We start from the raw sequence: 17,800 nt of genomic DNA on the forward strand, positions 1-17,800 counted from the left end.
CCCCATGGGTTGTGGTGACTCCAGCCACCACGCACTCTGCCTGATGGTTTTTTTGAGATATGCTGCATCTTCCAGGGATTAGAATGGATCTGGGAATGGACCTCTGAGGTCCAGGGAGCAGCCAGTCAGGCCCGCTGACAGGAGTAAAGCCACTGAGACTTATTTTCACCTTTCTGCTCTGTCCCCTTTCCAGCCTTCCTCAAGCCCCCGCACACCACCTCGCGACTTTGGTGGCGGTGGTGGTCTAGTCACTAAGTCGTGTCTGACCCTTGTGGCCCATGGACTGTAGCCTGCAGGCTCCTCTGTCCATGGGATTCTCTAGGAGAGAATACTGGAGTGGGTTGCCATTTCTCAAACTCATGTCCATCAAGTCGGTGATGCCATCCAACCATCTCATTTTCTGTGTATATATATGTTTACAATTATATATATATTTATTTATATTTGCAATTAGATATATATTTATAATAATTGTAAATATATACATATTATACATATACATATAATTATAAATATATATAACTATAAATATATATAACTGTAAATATATATATACATACACAGAGGATGAGATGGTTGGATGGCATCACTAACTCAATGGACATGAGTTTGAGTAAACTCCGGGAATTGGTGATGGACAGGGAGGCCTGGTGTGCTACAATCCATGGGGTCACAAAGAGTCAGATACGACTGAGCGACTGAACTGAACTGACTGATGTGTGTGTGTGTATATATATATATATACTGATATATATATATGTGTATCCTAATCAGCCTTCTTGAAAGGTGATTGTATCCAAAGAGAAAATCAAAACAAGCCTTTGGGGGCGGCTTTGACCCAGTGAAATTCCGCCCATTTCTCTTGAGCTTCCGCACAGAAGCTCCTAAGTTTTCACGTTATATGGCTGATATCAAAGGCAAATGTCTTCCTACATTTATCATAGTGTTTTCGTTCCCGTGGTGGTGTCTCTGTTTCTCTGTCCCACCTCTCAGTCCTCAGGGGTGGCTGCACGTTTTATCCGGAGCACCAGTCAGGAGAGGAGACCCATCCATTCTGGGCAGAGCAAGTAGGACGGGCATCCTTAAGTTCAGGTCTAGGGTGTGGGCTCTGAAATTCGTGGGATTGCCGCCTTCCCCACAGTCAGTGCTGATCCTGCAAAGGTCTGTGGACAAGGCTGGGTCAGATTCCACAATTATCTGTAGATTTCAGCTAGAAGAGCAAAGTGTTGCCCTTGGGCCTCGCGTTTGGATACAGCCGGATGGTTTCTGCATATGTCACAGCTTTTGAAGTACTCGCTGGATCTGTCATGAAAAGAATGAATTGCCAGATTAGCTATGAAGCTCCTTATTGGGAAGGTCAAGCCATTCTTCTTTCAAAGTCCTTAACTCCTACATGCAAATGGTCATGGGTTTCACAGCCTGACTGGAAGGGACCCTGTTGGGCCTTGTTCACAGGATGTTAAACTAGTTTGTGGAAGTGAAAGCAGATTAGTGGGCTCTGTCCCGTTGCTATGGTAGCTGGCCTTTAACCTTTAAGGAACTATCGCCATTGAAATCATTGCTGCTGCTATATTTGTTCTATTTCATGTTCTATCATTTTACGTCAAATCCGCATAGGTTGAAACAAGCAAAATTGAGGTTTTGTCGATCAAAAGTGATCAAGTAACAGACATTTCATGTGATTTAGCTTGATAGACACATGCTGGATCTGGAGTTACAAAAGCTCTTCCTCCCCCAAAGAATAAGTGTTATTTAACTTTCCTAAGGGGCTTCCCAGGTGGCTCAGTGGTAAAGAATCCACCTGCCAAGGCAGGAGACCCGGGTTCGATCCCTGGGTCAGGAAGATCCCCTGGAGAAGGAAATGGCAACAAACTCCAGTATTCTTGCCTGGGAAATCCCATGGACAGAGGGGCCTGTCGGGCTACAGTCGACAGGGTTGCACTGAGTCGGACACGACTCAGGCACTGAACAACAACTTTCCTAAGAAGGGGAATATCATTTCTGTCAGAGTCCTTAATTTGGTTTTAATATCAGAGCATCCTTTCTGGGTCATTAGAGCCCTGCTCTGCTATTTATACTGTTCCTCATGACAGGGAGTGGGTAGGGCTGGGGGACCCGTAAAAGTCGGGGATCTAAGTGCCTTCCCTGGGACTGGGTTCCAAGGGACAGTCCAGCCCGCTGCCCCTACTCATGTTCTGAGCTGCTCTGCTCACTACACCTTGGGAGCTCTTGTGTTGCACGCAGGCCTGCCCCAGCTGCCTTTCTGTACTTGCAGTCACAGGCTGCCTGTGTTAGTCACTGGAGCTGCCTTCTCTCCTTCCCTCCCGGACACGTCCCAGCCTCTCGCCACAGCCCCCTGACCCTGTGCCTTGCTCTTTCAGGAGGAATTTTAAGGAAGGGTGCCAAGCTCTTCTTCCGCCGGCGGCACCAGCAGAAAGACCCCGGCCTGAGCCAGTCGCACAATGACCTCGTGTTCCTGCAGCAGCCTGATGGGGCGCGGAGGAAGGGGGTGACGCTCTCCCGGATCCTGAACAAGAAGCTGCTCTCCAGGCACCGGGGCCAGAGCACCCTGAATGGTGCCCCCTCGGACCCTTGCCCGTAGGCGGGCGCCTCCTCCCCAGGGATGCTGCAGATGCGGACCCACCATCACCACCTGCCGGGATACAGCCAGGGGGCCAGCAAGCTGCCGGACGGCCGCCCTGTCCACCATCTAGCTGGGTTTCTTCCAACCGTTTTGTCTTTTAAAGGGGGAAAAAAAGTACAGTCTCCATCCAGGAGGCTTCCCTGAAGAGAACCTGCAAAGCCCCATTTGCCACCAGAAGCCAGGGGACCCGAAGACTCCACCGTTTGCCTGTGCTCACAGCTAAGGATTGAAGTTGAATGGGAGGATGCTTCCCGTGTGAGCTGTGGAACTCACTGTAAGGGGCTGTGGACGGGCAGCTGGGGAAGCGAGCTCAGTCCTCCGTGCTCTAACCGTGGTTGGTGCCTGGACCACATAACAAAGGGGACGGTCCCTACCTGCTGTCACTGTGAATGGAATGGATGGGTCACCTCTCCTGATTGGCCACTCAGAATAAAAAGTGCAGCCGCCCCTGCAGACTGAGAGGTGGGATACAGGCAAACAGAGAAATCACCGCAGTAACACAGACACTATGACAAATATAGGAAGACACTTGCCTTTGATATTAGCCATATAACTTGAAAAATTATGCAAATACTAAATATATCCTATGCATATTATGCTGAACACTTTTCTAAGTTTACTTTGAGCCTATTTGCAAGTAGGAGATATGTAAATCCTTATGTGGTTTTACGTTTTTCTGGATAGCGTCAGAAGCTATAATAACACCACAGAGCAGTCAACACACAGAATGTTTTCCCTGCCGTCTGCCGTCCGGGCTCACAGGAGAGCAGCCAGCCCGTCAGATGAAGTCAGGAGCAATAAGCCACAGACACAAGGATGTGTTCACCATACATACGTGGTTTTTGTGTAGTTCAAGGTTTTGCCAAATATTGCCAACAGCTGAAACAAAGTACTATCAGGGCAAAGGAAGAAATCATTTTATGTCTCAGGTGTGAGTCTTAGGAATGGAAGTTTAATAACAAATGAGCCAAACATACATCAGATTTCTTTTATGAGCTCTTCAGAATGCTACTGTGAACGGTGCTCAGCCACTCTTGGGAGGCCCTTGTTTTAATTTAGTGGAAAAAGCAGTGAGCTTGGCACACGATGTTAGTACCCTATGGATCTTCCAAATAACCTTCCTCATCAATTCGCCTTTCCCCTAGGGGAAACCACGTTCCTCACCCGTGCGCCCTTCCCCTGGGGTCCAGTTACAGTTTTTCACTCCTTCTGGATGAGCCACTTTTAAGAGAAATGCTTATTAAGGAGCACCTGTCATCAGGATGACAGGTTTTGCATAAGATCCATTTTTCTCCATAAGACTCAAAGCCAATTATGAAAACTTGGCTTCTGTCACAGATATGAAATTGGGTGAGTCCCTTTCTAGAGGTGCTTTTGTGACTCCTTCAACATATATTTCAGGGATAAGAGAGCCAGGGATGAGCAGAAACCTTTATAAAAATCAAGTTTATGGAATTCTTCCCTTTCCTACTTTTTTTCTTTTTGAGGATGAGATTAGAAAATAACATTAAGAATTTTATTTTAGGGACTTCCCTGGTGGTCCAGTGGTTAAGACGTCACCTCCCAGAGTAGGGGGTTCAATCCCTGGCCAGAGAGCTAAGATCCCACATGCCTCGTGGCCAAAATCTAGAATATACACCACAGAAGCAATATTGAACCAGGTTCAATAAAGACTTTAAAAATGGTCCACATCAAAAACACTTAAAAACCAGGAATTTTATTTTTAAATGCACATTTCAAAATCCTTAGGTATCCCACAAATTATCAAGTGACTGTAAAATGACTTTTTTAGCATACGTTGCTTTTAAAGATTATACTCCAATTGTTATCACTGTCAATTAGCATTTACAGATAAATTAGCTAATTTATCACTGTAAATTAGCACCTGACATTCCAAAATCTAGTATGTTCATACCAAATTAGTCCCCACAGACTAGAAATTGCTACTAGTCTTTTGGAACCAATGGTCTCATTAATGTTCTGTTTTACTTGAGGGATTCTTGTCCTTTTTCATGTGGTCGGCAGAACCTGTGACGTTTCAGAATTAATTCTAAGAGGGTACTGTGTGTGTCAGAATGTCAGGCAGTGATCAGAAGTTGTTAGTGCAATTTTTTATTTGATTTGAACTCAACTTCTTTGAGTGTGAAGGTGTCAGAGTTTTAGTTTCGACTTTCTCGCTCTAAAAGAAGTCGTAGCCATTCCCATTCCTGAACAACCCCACGAGCATCCTGTTCACTGCTCCATACCTTCATCCAGGGCTCTGCTTCTCAACTTTCTCAAGACCTGAAACCTTTGCAGGGTCCTGGGGAAGTGTCGGGGGCTTTCTGTCCAACCTGTGAGGGAGAAACACATGGATTAACACAAGAGGGAGTGTGTGCTGATGAGATGTGTGTCTGCTGGTGTCTATTAGATGCACATCACGAACCCTGTACATTTAGGTCACTCCAGGAGCCCACCCTCCAGATGCACATACATTAGTCTCCAGCAGATGGATTTTTCTGAAGTGACAGAGGACACTGACATAGGAATAAGACAAGAAAAATGAAAGGTAGCGTCAGGGTAGTGCCGTGAGAACATGGGCTGTATTGATACTGTGAATGTTTCATTTCCAAGCTGTTTATCCAGGTGTATTTTTTAATAGTGTAGGATATTTATGTTAAATGTCATTGACACCAAACATCAATTAAGATTATACACCAAATGCAAAACCTACTTATTGTAAATCACTTCATTCCCTTTACCTTTTCCACATGTGAGAGTGGTTTGGCAGCTTTTGATATTGTTTTGATGAAATTTCTTGCAGAGTGGTGGTTTGAAAGCAATTTCTCATGAACACTAATATTATTGTGTATCTGTATGTCTGGAACCAGCTGCTCGTGTTGGTTTTAATAAGTTTCAATACTTCTATTGGATTTGTTTAAGGACAAGCCTGTGTTATTTTCTGAGGAATGAAATGGACCTTTAGGTGTGTGTCTGTTTTCATGTAGCATCAACAGAAGTACCCATCTCATCATTCTGGCTGAAAACCTGCTGTGAGGAAGAAGGTTTAGACTGAGCACTTTATTTCAATCAGGTCTCAAGTTTAAGTCCACAGCATCCCTGGATTTCTAGAGATGATTACCTGGCCTGCTGCTGCCAGCCAATCACAAGCTGGGTGCCTGTCCAGATGTTTGATTGGTCTCACTGGTCACATCTGTAGAAGAATGCTGTACATTTTCTTCTTGGACAGAAAGGGAAAGGTTAATTTACACTGCTGCCACTCAATTCAAATGTTTTCTGAGTAATGTTCTCATGGCCCTCAGTCCTGAAACTTGAAATGTAAGTTGGTGGCTATTGGAAGTCAGAACATTTAACTCCATCAGATGAAAAACAGGTCTCAGCACCAGCCTAGACCTTGCTGCCCGGTCCTGCCACCACCACCCCAAACCTGCAAAGGCGTGATGACCAAAGCAAACGGCCCCGGGGACATCAGCACTGCTAGTCCTGTGAAGCAAACTCAGGTTACACCTCTCTGCTTCCTTCTTTTCCTTTTTTTTGGCATTCTTTCCTTCCAGATGAGGAAGCAGTCAAAATGCAACAAGCTGCCCCATTCACCCTGGAGGAGGAAATGGCAACCCACTCCAGTGTTCTTGCCTGGGAAATCCCATGGACAGAGAAGCTTGACAGGCTACAGTCCATGAGGTCACAAAGGGCTGGACATGACTGAGCATAGCACAGCCCCATTCCCCCAGCTTCCAAATGACCAGTAATGTGCCATTTATAATTTAGGCTTCTAGTTCCCCACCTCCTCAGTGTTGTATCAAAGCTACAGGTTTTTTTTTTTTTTTCAAAAAAGAAAACAAAAGGGTTTCCAGGTATGCGGAGAGGTTTGGCTTGATGACCAAGCATGGTGATGAATTTACCCGACCGTGATTGTATTCCTAGGTAGCACTTTAAAAACAGACTGCAATCTCGTACTGACCTTGTGTGGTTGGGTTCATTCCGGGAAGATGTGGCTGGAACGCAAACGGTCTTGGAAGGAAATAAACGGGCCCACAGAACACTAAACACTGAGTTGTCTTTGCTGAGTCCTGTGCTGCCCCAGTGTCCCACAGCTTCTCCGAGGGTCTGGGAATCCTGGTCTTTCTCTCGTCACGTGCGACCCTGGTCAGCTGGTTGGAGGAGGAGCTGTCCTAACGTTCTTCATAAATGATTCATATGTCGCTAAGCACCTGCTTTAAGCCTGGGGCTAAAATCATTGACTGGAACGACAGTCTCTCCAGTGAATGTTAGGACCCCAGTGAATTGTAGGTGCTGCCTGCTACTCAGGGTCACTTGACCTGGGTCCCCCAGTGGCTATGTGACCCCGAGTGATCCCCAGGGACTTTTTGAGGAGCACTGTTCCCCTTGGGGTGAAACTGCTATCCATCCACCATGCCGCCATCATCGCCCTGCCCCAGCCGCCTAAGAATTGGAGGGGTAGATGCCAGGTGGGGCCCCAGGATGGCTGGGATCCAGGCTGCGGGTTCTAGGGATAGGGGTGGGGCAGGGGCCGGGAGGGGCGCACAGACAGAGTAATCCTGTGCCAGCCCTGCAGGCCTCATGTCTTGGCTGCCTATCAGCTTCCCTGTTTGTGTCAATTTCCTCCCCCCCCCCCCCCCTGCTCTGCCCAAGCCCTAAGAAAACTGGTCCCCAGTCCAGCCCCCCATCCCCATCCCCCACCCTTCCTCTCAGCTGTCCTAACCCTGAAAGTTCTCTAGGGTATGGAGTGGTCACTTGAGGGCCAAGACTGACAGCCCTGCATTTCAGAGGAAGAGTCCGCCTACATAAAGCCCCAGCACTGCAGGCTCGTCTCTGGGTTCTCTGCTCTGGACATGGCAGGTGGCGATGGCGCTGAGTCTGGTTTAGGATTAAGGCATCCCAGGCCCTCTATTGAACAGCTGCTTCCTGTGTGGCCAGCGGTCTATTCTGTGCTGACACTCCAGGAGGAGTCTGGATGACCAGCTGTCCAACCCGATCTCCCGGCAGTCACTTGCAGGTGCATACTGTGTTCCAATTCCGTCTACACAGCACAGATGGATCCAGTTCAGCCACTTCAGCACATTCATTGTGGAGTGCACACCCCTCAGCCCCAGGACACACCTCTCCCCGTCCTTATGGTCTAACCAAACAAGTCCTGCATTCTACGTGAAGTGCCTGCCCCAGAGCATTTCTGTCAGCATCCTTCAGCCCTGTCACTCAGCCCCTTCTCACCCTGTCCTAGACTTGAAGCCCAGCAAGAATGTGGGTGCCCGTATCCCCTGGATTTAGAATGGTGCCCACAAAGGGCGATGATGGACATCAGTTGACAGCTTTGTATCAAGAATTCTGCTTACCCACTCCTACCCCATTCACCAGGGTCCGAGGATGGAGCGGACATGGAGGGGATGTGCGTGACAAAGAGTGCTGCTCTGGACCTTGGTCCCTCACAAATGTTGAGTGCTGTATGTATGTGTCAGTAAATCATCTATCAAAAGAAAGGCAGCTTGCTCACCATAGAGGGCTGGATACCAGCATGAATGACCTAGCACAGTGCCTGCCCTCAAGAGAAAGCTGCCAGACCAGGCCCCCTTCCCAAGGTGAGCCAGGGGCATCACCCTCCACAGCTGTCTACAGCTCACCTCTGCTCTGAACCATAACTGTCCGTAATACAAATGGCCAAGCTGTGCCTTGCATGTGCCAGGCATTCAGAACTATTCATGATACTGATGCTGTCGATATTCATCAAGTTGGATGTTTGTATAGGTGCACTGGGCAGCTTGATATTTTAGAGAAATACCAGGGGAGGACTCGCGATCACAGTAATTATTGCCAAAACTAACTGAGCGCTTGCTATGTGCCAGGATTTTGCAAAGTATTTACTAGACACTGACTTCTATGCTCTTTGAAGCAACCCTGTGAGTTATGATCTCAGGAAACTGAGGCATAGATAGGTTAAGTCACTTGATCAAGATCACACAGCTGGTAACTGGCAGGACCAGAATTTAAGCCCAGGCTGCCTGGCTGCAGAACCCATGTTTATGACCACTAGTCTCCCCTACGTCGTGTCAACTGAAGAGATCAAGGACTTGGGGCCTCACGGGGTCTTTCCCGAACTTTATGTTATGGGTGAGAATGACGGAACATGAGATGCACTGCTTGGCACGTAGTAGGCATGAGACTACTTGCTGGTTAGTTGTCTTTATCTGGATGGGAAGAATTAGCCAGATTGAAAGCAGGAGCTAAAGGTGGTGTGGAGAAGTGAAGCTTAGGATGTGTACATCCACAATATCCCCTAGCAAAGGAGCTTTATGTTTAAATTAACAAAAAACCAGAGCTATGAGACATGTAGCAAGCAGGCCAATGTCAGGGCTGAGAGCATGAGCCCCAATTTGGGGCCGCACAGAAAAGCAATGACATCTTAATGTCACAGCTGCTCTCTGTTCGGGAAGGACAATCCACTGATAGTATGGGAAGCACTTCTCTGTTGATGTGGGGTTTTATACATATCTATTTATTTGACTGTTCCTGGCACACAGGATCTTGAATCTTTGTGGCATGCAGGATCTTTAATTGCAGCATGTGGGATTCAGTTCCCACCAGGAAACAAACCTCGGCCACCTACATGGGGAGCGTGGAGACTTAGCCACTCAAACACACAAGGGCCTTGTGTGTTTCTGTTTTTAATTCTCCCAATTTATTTTTTAAAATTCCAACCTACAGAATAACCTATGTATCCTTCACCTAGATTCACTGGCTTTGCTCCATTTGTTCGATCCAGGATCTAGTGCTCAATTGATCGATTATTGTTTGAGGACATCATGTTTCACCCTAAATTCTTCAGAATGCATTTTCTAAGAACATGTTCTATCACTCAGTCATGTCCAACTCTTTGTGACCCCATGGACTGCAGCACTCTGGACTTCCCTGTCCTTCACCATCTCCTGGAGCTTGCTCAAACTCATGTCCATTGAGTTGGTGATGCCATCCAACCATCTCATCCTCTGTTGCCCTCTTCTGCTCTTGCCTTCAATCTTTCCCAGCATCAGGGTCTTTTCCAATGAGTTGGCTGTTCACATCAGATGGCCAAAGTACTGGAGTTTCAGCTTCAGCAACAGTCCTTCCAATGAATGTTCAGGACTGATTTCCTTTAGGATTGACTGGTTTGACCTCCTTGCTGTCCAAGGGACTCTCAAGAGTCTTCTCCAACACCGCAGTTCAAAAGCATCAGTTCTCCAGCGCTCAGCTTTCTTTATGGCCCAACTCTCACATCCATACATGACTACTGGAAAAACCATAGCTTTGACTAGATAGACTTTGTCAGCAAAGTCATGTCTCTGCTTTTTAATATGCTACCTAAGTTTGTCATGCTTTTCTTCCAAGGAGCAAGCATCTTTCATTTTCATGACTGCAGTCACCATCTGTAGTGATTTTGGAGCCCAAGAAAATAAAGTCTGTCACTGTTTCCATTGTTTCCCTATTTATTTGCCATGAAGTGATGGGACCAGATGCCATGATCTTCGTTTACTGAATGTTGTTTTTAAGCAAGCTTTTTCACTCTCCTCTTTCACTTTCATCAAGAGGCTCTTTAATCCCTCTTCTCTTCTATCATAAGTGGGGGGGGGGGGGTGTCATCTGAATAGCTGAGGTTATTGATGTTTCTCCCGGCAATCTTGATTCCAGCTTGTGCTTCATCCAGCCCAGCATTTTGCGTGATGTACTCTGCATAGAAGTCAAATAAGTAGGGTGACAGTATACAGCCTTGACATACTCCTTTCCCAATTTTGAACCAGCTGAGAGGGTAACAGGCAGGAAGGCCAGGGGTGTCCAAATGGAGGAAATAGGCTGCAGGTGTCTTTTAAAATTCTGTGTTGCCACGATGACACCTGGTTCCACCAGAACTTAATTTTTCTCAAACCTTGAGCTAACCATGTGTTTTTCTTGTGGAAATTTTTCTCTTAAGCTATGTAATGAAACTATGTATTTGCTTTGGAACTGCCTTTCTTCAAAATGGTTCCACCTAAGACTAACTATTTTATCTTTTCTCAAACCTTGGCCTGGTAATAGCTCAACAAACCAGTATTCATATCAATTGTTTTATGGCTGGAGGATGATACACCTTGGGCCATCCTATCTCAGAAATGCATGTTGTGGGCGAGGGGCCTGGTGAGACTCCGTCAGCCCTGAGGTGTCCCTCTTATCTGATTAATGGCTTTCTGACAGACATGAAACATCCGGCTAAAGACTAGCAGGGGGCACTCTCCGTCTCCCTCTGATGTCTATGTCAGAAGCTTTCTCACTTTAATAAAGCTCTGCTACACAAAAGCTCTTGAGTGATCAAGCCTGGTCCCTGGTCCCAAAGTTAAATCTTCAGAGATCACGAATCTGACACTGTTCACCGTAAGCCATCACAGCCCATTGTTTCATGTCTGGTTCTAAGAACAGGGACATCTTCATATCATTAATACAATGATCATGCCAGGGAAACTTAACATTGATGCAATATTGCAATTTAGTATCACAGTCCATATTCACGTTTCCTGATTGCCTCCATGACATCCTTTATAGGTGTTTTTTGTTTTCCTGTCTGGGATTCAGGGAAGACCTGTTATGCATTAGTTGTTAACAATTAGAGTTCGAAACTTCCAGCAACAAACTTTTTTCCCCCTAGACTTTATCATTTTGGATACAAATCTGCCTTTAAATGAGTTCTTTCCAGCCCTCATAGATGGAATACACTGAACAGGCTGAGAATTCTTGTGAAAATGCAATGTGGCTGGGATCCACATTCCCAGCCCTGGGCTGAACACCTTCAGGTCATTTTTGTTTTCTGTAAACAACCTTCTCTGTGCATATATACCAGCACTTATTTGGTGTGCAGGGAGCAGAGAACCAGCCATCGGGGATGAGACCCGGGAGTGATGTTTCAAGAGGGGTGGATGTGTTGGTGGGGGTTGCACATTAGCTGCTGTGGTCAGTTTGGGGCTCTTGGGAGTTGGGGTGCACTTGGGCAAAGACCTGAATGATGGGGAGAACCTGGGAACATGTCCCAAGATATAGGGGTGAATGTAGACCTTGGCAACGTGTTCGAGGAACAGAAGGTTGGAATCTCACCACTGGGTGGGGCTCAGCAGGGCGGAGCTGAGGAGGCACAGGTGAGGTGATCCAGGTGTGGGAGGCCGGGATTTGGACCTACTGAGACTGCCACCGGGCAGCCACTGGGGAAGGCTGTCTGTCAAGGTGGGGGAGGGGCAGAGAAAGGAGCACCAGCAGCACTTCCTCCCCAGTCCCTATGGACACGCCCTGCTGATGGGAAATTAAGATCAACTTCACTGCCCAGGACGTGGGTTCAATCCCTAGTCAGGGAATTAAGCTCCCACAAGCCTCAAGGTGTGGCCAAGAAAAAAAAGATGAACCTTGTACACAGATCGATTTGTACAAGTGAGCCCGGCTGAAGGATAAATTCCTGCAGGTGGAACTGCTGGGCCAAAGGTTTTGGACATTGAGGATTTCTGTGTATATTAACAGATGGCCCAGATGGAGGCTGTGCTGATTACATCTGAACCTGGAAAGGATGAGACCGTTTGTTTCTCTACAGTCTCTTCAAAATCATGCTATTAAACTTTGAAAATCTTTGCTAATGTAAAAGATAAAAACGATCTCACTGTAATTTTGCTTACATACACAGCTGCAATAATATAGTTAGTTAGCGTTTCCTATGGGTTTCCCAGGTGGCTCAGACAGTAAAGAATCTGCCTGCAATGTGGGAGACCTGGGCTCGATCCCTGGGTTGGGAAGATCCCCTGGAGGAGGGCATGGACAGTATTCTTGCCTGGAGAATCCCATGGACAGGGGAGCCTGGAGGGTTATAGTCATGTGGTTGAAAAAGAGTTGGACACGACTGAGTGACTAACATACATAGGAGTCATTGTATTTTCTTTGAACTGTCCATAGACTGTTCATTTTTCTATTGGGTTCTTTATCTTTTTCTCATTGGTTCTTAAGAGCTTTATATATATTAGGGGAAGGAGCCCTTTCTAATATCAATTTCAAATCATTGCTCTCAGTTCAGTCCCTCTCTTTGATTTTATTAATGAGTTTTTGCCAGGCAGAAATGTACAAGGCAGCTACATTGCCAAATCTGAGCGCCCAGGACTAGATGAGGATCCTTCTGGTCTCTTCTGTTTCTAGTCCTTTGTGATTGTTTGTTCAGTGAATGATAGGGGTTGAGGCCATACAAGCCCCATCCCTCCCCCAAGCTTGGGTGGAAGGCAGAGGGGACAGAAACAGTTAGTGCCAGGCGGGGGCGCTCTGGCCTCAAGTTCACAGCATCCAGGGTGCCTGTAGGTACTTGGCACAGCGCAGTGTGGGGCAGTGGTTAAGGCAGAACTCTGGGGACTCCCAGGGCCTGGACTGAAAAGGCAGGATCTCCACTCACCAGTGAGCTGCTCTAATTTATGAGCTTGGCGGGCAGGTCAAGAGCCTCTAAGCCTTTACCAAGTGGGCAGAAAGATGACCAAGAAGGGTAGCAAGCAGCTCCGTGGGCTAAATTCAGAAACCGTTATTCCTGGGCAGCAAACAGACTTATGGACACGGGCGGGGTGGGGTGGTGGGGGGAAGGTTGAGCTGTATAGAGAGAGTAACATGGAAATTTACAATCAGTTCCGTTCAGTCGCACAGTCGTGTCCGACTCTGCGACCCCATGGACTGCAGCTGGCCAGGCCTCCCTGTCCATCACCAACTCCCGGAGTTTACTCAAACTCATGCCCATCGAGTCGGTGATGCCATCCAGCCATCTCATCCTCTGTCGTCCCCTTCTCCTCCTGCCCCCAATCCCTCCCAACATCAGGGTCTTTTCCAATGAGTCAACTCTTCGCATGAGGTGGTCCAAGTATTGGAGTTTCAGCCATACCATATGTGAAATAAATAGCCAATGGGAATTCCCTCTATGACCAGGGAACTCAAACAGGGGCTGTGTAACAACCTAGAAGAGTGGGATGGGGAAGGAAATGGGAGGGAGGTTCTGGAGGGAGGGGACATGGTGCCCCTATGGCTGATTCATGTTGACGTTTGACAGAAAACAAAACTCTGTACAGCAGTATCCTTCAATTAAAAAATAAATAAGTTAGAAAAAAAGAAACTTCGACTTTCTTTCTCCCCCCATCCCCCCCAGGAAATTAAGTCTCGAAGGAGCCGTCACAAGAAAGGTCCGCGCGGGGTGGGGGTGTGCGAGTTGCCAACGCGAACCCGTCGTGGGTATCTGGACCCGCCGCGCCACGGGGGAAGGGGCGCGCGCGGCCGCTTGACGCCCCCTTCGGCCCCGGGGAAAGGGCAGCCGGAACCCGCCACGCGTCTCCAGGCCGATCCAGATCCACACCGCCCGTTCACCCAGCGACCGGTCCACGCCTCGCCCGCGCCCTGCCACAGTCCAGTCCACGCCGCTCCGGCCCCCCTCGTCCATGAGGTCCGCAATCCCACTGCTCCGTCCACCGCATCCGCTGCCGCTCCACCGCCCTGTGCCACCTCCTCTCGGCCCACACGACCCGCGCCCTGCTGCTCGCTGGTCCATGCCGCCCGCTTCCGCGTCCACACCGCCTACTCCCAGGCTCTCCAGTCCACGCCGCCCGCTGCCCCGTCCACACCACCCGCTCCCGGTCCGCCCTGCCCGCTCTCCAGTCCAGACCGCCCGCTCCGCGGCCACACCGCCCAGTCCAGGCCCACGCAGCCCGCTCCCGCTCTCCTGTCCAGGCTCTGCCGTCCACGCCGCCCGCGCCCCCTGAGGACTACAACTCCCACAATGCCCCGCTGCCGCCCCCCGGCTTCCGGTGCTGCGCAGTTTCCGGAGCGGATCGCAACCCGGAGTCCGGATCCGATCCCGCTCTGCACATTCCAAAGGCAGGTAAAGCCCGGGCCCCGCGCCCGCCGCCCGCCCCCGCGCGCGCCGCCCTGGCCAGCCGCCCCCGGCCGGCCGCCCCCGCGCGCCCCGGCCCGGCCTGCGGCCCCCGGCCCCGCCCGGCCCGCCGCCCGCCCCGGTCCATCCGCCATGCCGCCTGTTCTTTGTTACATTCGCCGGCTGCGGGCACCGTGGGCGATCGGAGTCAAAACCCGGCTGGATTTCCCGGAGCCGCTCCGGGATCGCCCTGCGCGCCGCCTGCCCGCCCGCCCGCCGCCGCCGGCCCCGCCGCGGGCCCCGCCGCCCGCCGGCCCCCGCCGCCCCCCGCACCCGGGCCGGCTGGCTCCCGGCGCGGGGCCGGGGCCGCGCTCGCCCGTGGGCGCGGCGCGGGGGGTCCGCCGCCCCCAGCCCCCGGCCCGCGGTCCCGCCCCCGGGCGCCCTCGTCGCCGACGGTCCCTCGTGATGTCACGCTCCCTAGTCCTTGTCCCAGCCTCCGGGGGCGCACGGGGAGGGTCCCTGGGCCCCTGGCTCCTGCGATTGCAAAGGCAGACCCCTGAATTTGGGCGGTGGGGCTGCCCACCCCACCCCCACCCCCAAGAGCACCCCGCATCCCATTTGTGTAAACCCTTGCGTGGCAGAGGCAAGATAGTGAAACCCATGGACAGGTGGCATGTGCCCGCTCTCCGGGTGGGTGGCTGTGCTGGGAAGGGGCGCGCTGGCCCCGCCCTGGGGCGGACAGGTGGACCAGCAGGCCATGTGGCCTCTGGAGAGGATGTCGGACGGGTGAGGGTCAGCTTTGAGGGGATAAGTGGAAATGCCCTGTGGAAATATCCATCTACCTGATGGTTATAGTTATTATGTGTTTATTAAGTTCTTAATGTAGGGGATGAGATTTTTTTTTTAATCCACAAACGCTCAGAAATTGCCCCCTCCCCACCACTGGGTACACCATGGGTGGATTAAAATGGTAGAAAATTGTGTGTGATCAGAGACACGTGGAACCGTGTACATAGTTAAAGCTGCCAGCCCACAAATACTACGTTTGCCTAAACCACTGTCATAAAATCAGGACTCACCAGTTCAATTTGGAGAACACTGTTAAGTTCCTGGAAGTATTTTTAAGGATGAAAAGTAAATGAGCAACTGGTTTTGTGACAAATCTTACGAGGCAACAGTATGAACTCTCCCTGGAACCTGTAATGATGTGGACACTTTGTTTTTATAAGTCAGCCTGTCCGTTCTCTCTCCACCCCAGTACACACACACCACTACCATATTTTGTTTCAAACCTGGATATTTTCACATTTTCCACATTTTCACTGCTTCACTCTGCTTCTCCGCATTTCCTTGACATCACTACCTTATGGTGGTGAATGGTTAAGAAAGTAGAACTATAGTTTGAATTTTGAAGAGGAAAAATAGTAGGATTTATCCTATGTAGTTTTTTTCTCCTATATCTTTGATTCATATTTTTGCAGAAAAGTTGTCAACAAAGAATGCAGTAGTAATATGTTCTATTTTGTAAACAGAAAACATTTATATTTTTCCAGAACACCCATTAAAAAAACAACTCAACTGCAAGGGTAATAGCTTTTCTGGGAATGATTGTATTTGAGAAAGAACTATGTTAGCTTGGCATATACATCTCACATACCATTGTCTGTGTCGAAGGCCAGGAGAAGAACACTGCACCCATTCTGCAGATTTAAGAGAGATTGAAGGCAGCTGTTTCTTGGACATGGGATTTGAGAGGTTGAGATTGTGAGCAGGGACTCAAATGCTTTCTCAGCCTCCTTTTCACAGTTGTGACCCATGACGACACTTGCTGAGTTCATCTCAAACAATTCATGTATGTCTGTATTCATGGGCCATCCATCAAGCAGCTGTCACTTGCCCGGTGCTGCAGAGAACAAGAGAGAAGGCCCTGCCCCATGGATCGAATGTTCTGGAGGGGAGGAGATGGGTAGTGGTTGGAGCCTGGAGGAGAAGGCAGGAAGGGTGGCAGGTGGAGGTGGGGGTTTGGGCAGGGGTGTGTGCACTTGAGCAGTGGGGACCCAGAAGGTCTGAGGAGGGGCTGTCTGAGTGGAAACAGGTGTTCCTCAGTGGAGATCTGGGGTGAGGGCAAGTGCAAAGGCCCTGGGGTGGCAGCAAGCTTTGTGTGGCCGAGTCAGGGCAGCACAGGCTGTACTCTCCTCAGAGTTCACCCTGAGAGCCGGACACCCCTGGGGGCTTTGGGCAGGGGTCCAGCAAATCCGTGTCTTTCCCCTAGAAGCAGGGTGGAGGCAGAGGGGAAATGAGGTGTCAGGACAGGATAAAGAGTGTGTCTAAAGTGAGGCAGGCCTTGCTGCTGGACTGTGGGGAAGGTGCAGGGGGTGACAGGAGGTGCCGGTCACTGAAGTCAGGTGACAGGTGTGCAGGTCAGGGAGTGGTCGGGGAATCAGGGCCCAGGAGACCAGCGCGTTTTTAAACTTCCCCTCAAGGTGGGAGAGACCCTTGCCCAGCGCTCGCGGCCCTGGTCCTCACCTTCCTGAAGTGCTCCCGGCTTAAGAAAGGTCCCTCCCATCATCTAGGACATGACAACCCCCAGCCCCAGTCTCGGTGTGGGCCGTGGTCAGCTCACAGGTGTGTGGGCATCTCGGTGTCTGGGCGACCTCGGGCAGTGGTTGTCGCTAAGGAGTGACAGAGCGCTTCCCCTGCAAAATTGCTTGTCTGCGGAGCAGAGCCTTCTGCACTCACATCTGTGCATATAGGAACAGAGAGCTGAATCAAATTCCACCATTCATGAGTGGACTGGGGAGAAAGCCCCGTTTGCCTCATTAAGCCCAACTTTTGTGTCACCGGCGTGGGCAGCCTTTCCATTTCGATCAGTGGTGTCCCAGTTATTGGGACGATAGCTCAGTCCAGGAGAAGTTACCACAGACTCAGGGTCCTAGAAAATCAAGACCGGTTTGATGTATTTGTGTAAAAGGTGATCCGTAGTCATTTCAAGCACCAGTGTAACACGTGGGGTTTAACACCTGCAGTGATGGAAACACACGCTGGTAGAGACAGAAGCACCTCCTGAAGCGGGGGAAGAGCTTGTCCACATACCCCATGACCGGATGTCACGCTCTGGTGCTTCGATTCCAATAGACATGCTTAAAGAGCCACAGAACTATTTTAAGAAGTCAATATTTATAATATGCTGGAAGTTACGTCCCTCACAGCTGTTTCAAGTAAGGCTGAGCCACTTATATTGTCAGGTGAAGGGCAGGAAATAGCATTTT

At 49.5% G+C, this 17,800-nt stretch overlaps 2 protein-coding genes across 3 annotated transcripts in view; both read left to right on the forward strand.

The window, feature by feature from the left end:
* C2CD2 (C2 calcium dependent domain containing 2) overlaps positions 1–6,691 on the forward strand; it is a 63,646-nt gene extending 56,955 nt beyond the window's left edge. Inside the window, exon 14 of the mRNA XM_043874481.1 lies at positions 2,382–6,691. Coding sequence (XP_043730416.1) covers positions 2,382–2,602 — 221 coding nt within the window. The 3' untranslated portion in view covers positions 2,603–6,691. The remainder of the gene's footprint in view (positions 1–2,381) is intronic.
* A 7,757-nt stretch (positions 6,692–14,448) lies between these two features.
* Positions 14,449–17,800, forward strand: part of PRDM15 (PR/SET domain 15) — a 59,081-nt gene continuing 55,729 nt past the window's right edge. The window contains exon 1 of one of the 2 annotated variants that reach the window (XM_043874743.1): positions 14,449–14,540. The gene's annotated coding sequence lies outside the window, so the exon portion shown is untranslated. The remainder of the gene's footprint in view (positions 14,541–17,800) is intronic. The other variant, XM_043874744.1, reaches the window with a different exon arrangement.

The sequence above is a fragment of the Cervus elaphus genome, chromosome 19 (assembly GCF_910594005.1).
Source record: "Cervus elaphus chromosome 19, mCerEla1.1, whole genome shotgun sequence".
NCBI classification, from domain to species: Eukaryota; Metazoa; Chordata; class Mammalia; order Artiodactyla; family Cervidae; genus Cervus; species Cervus elaphus.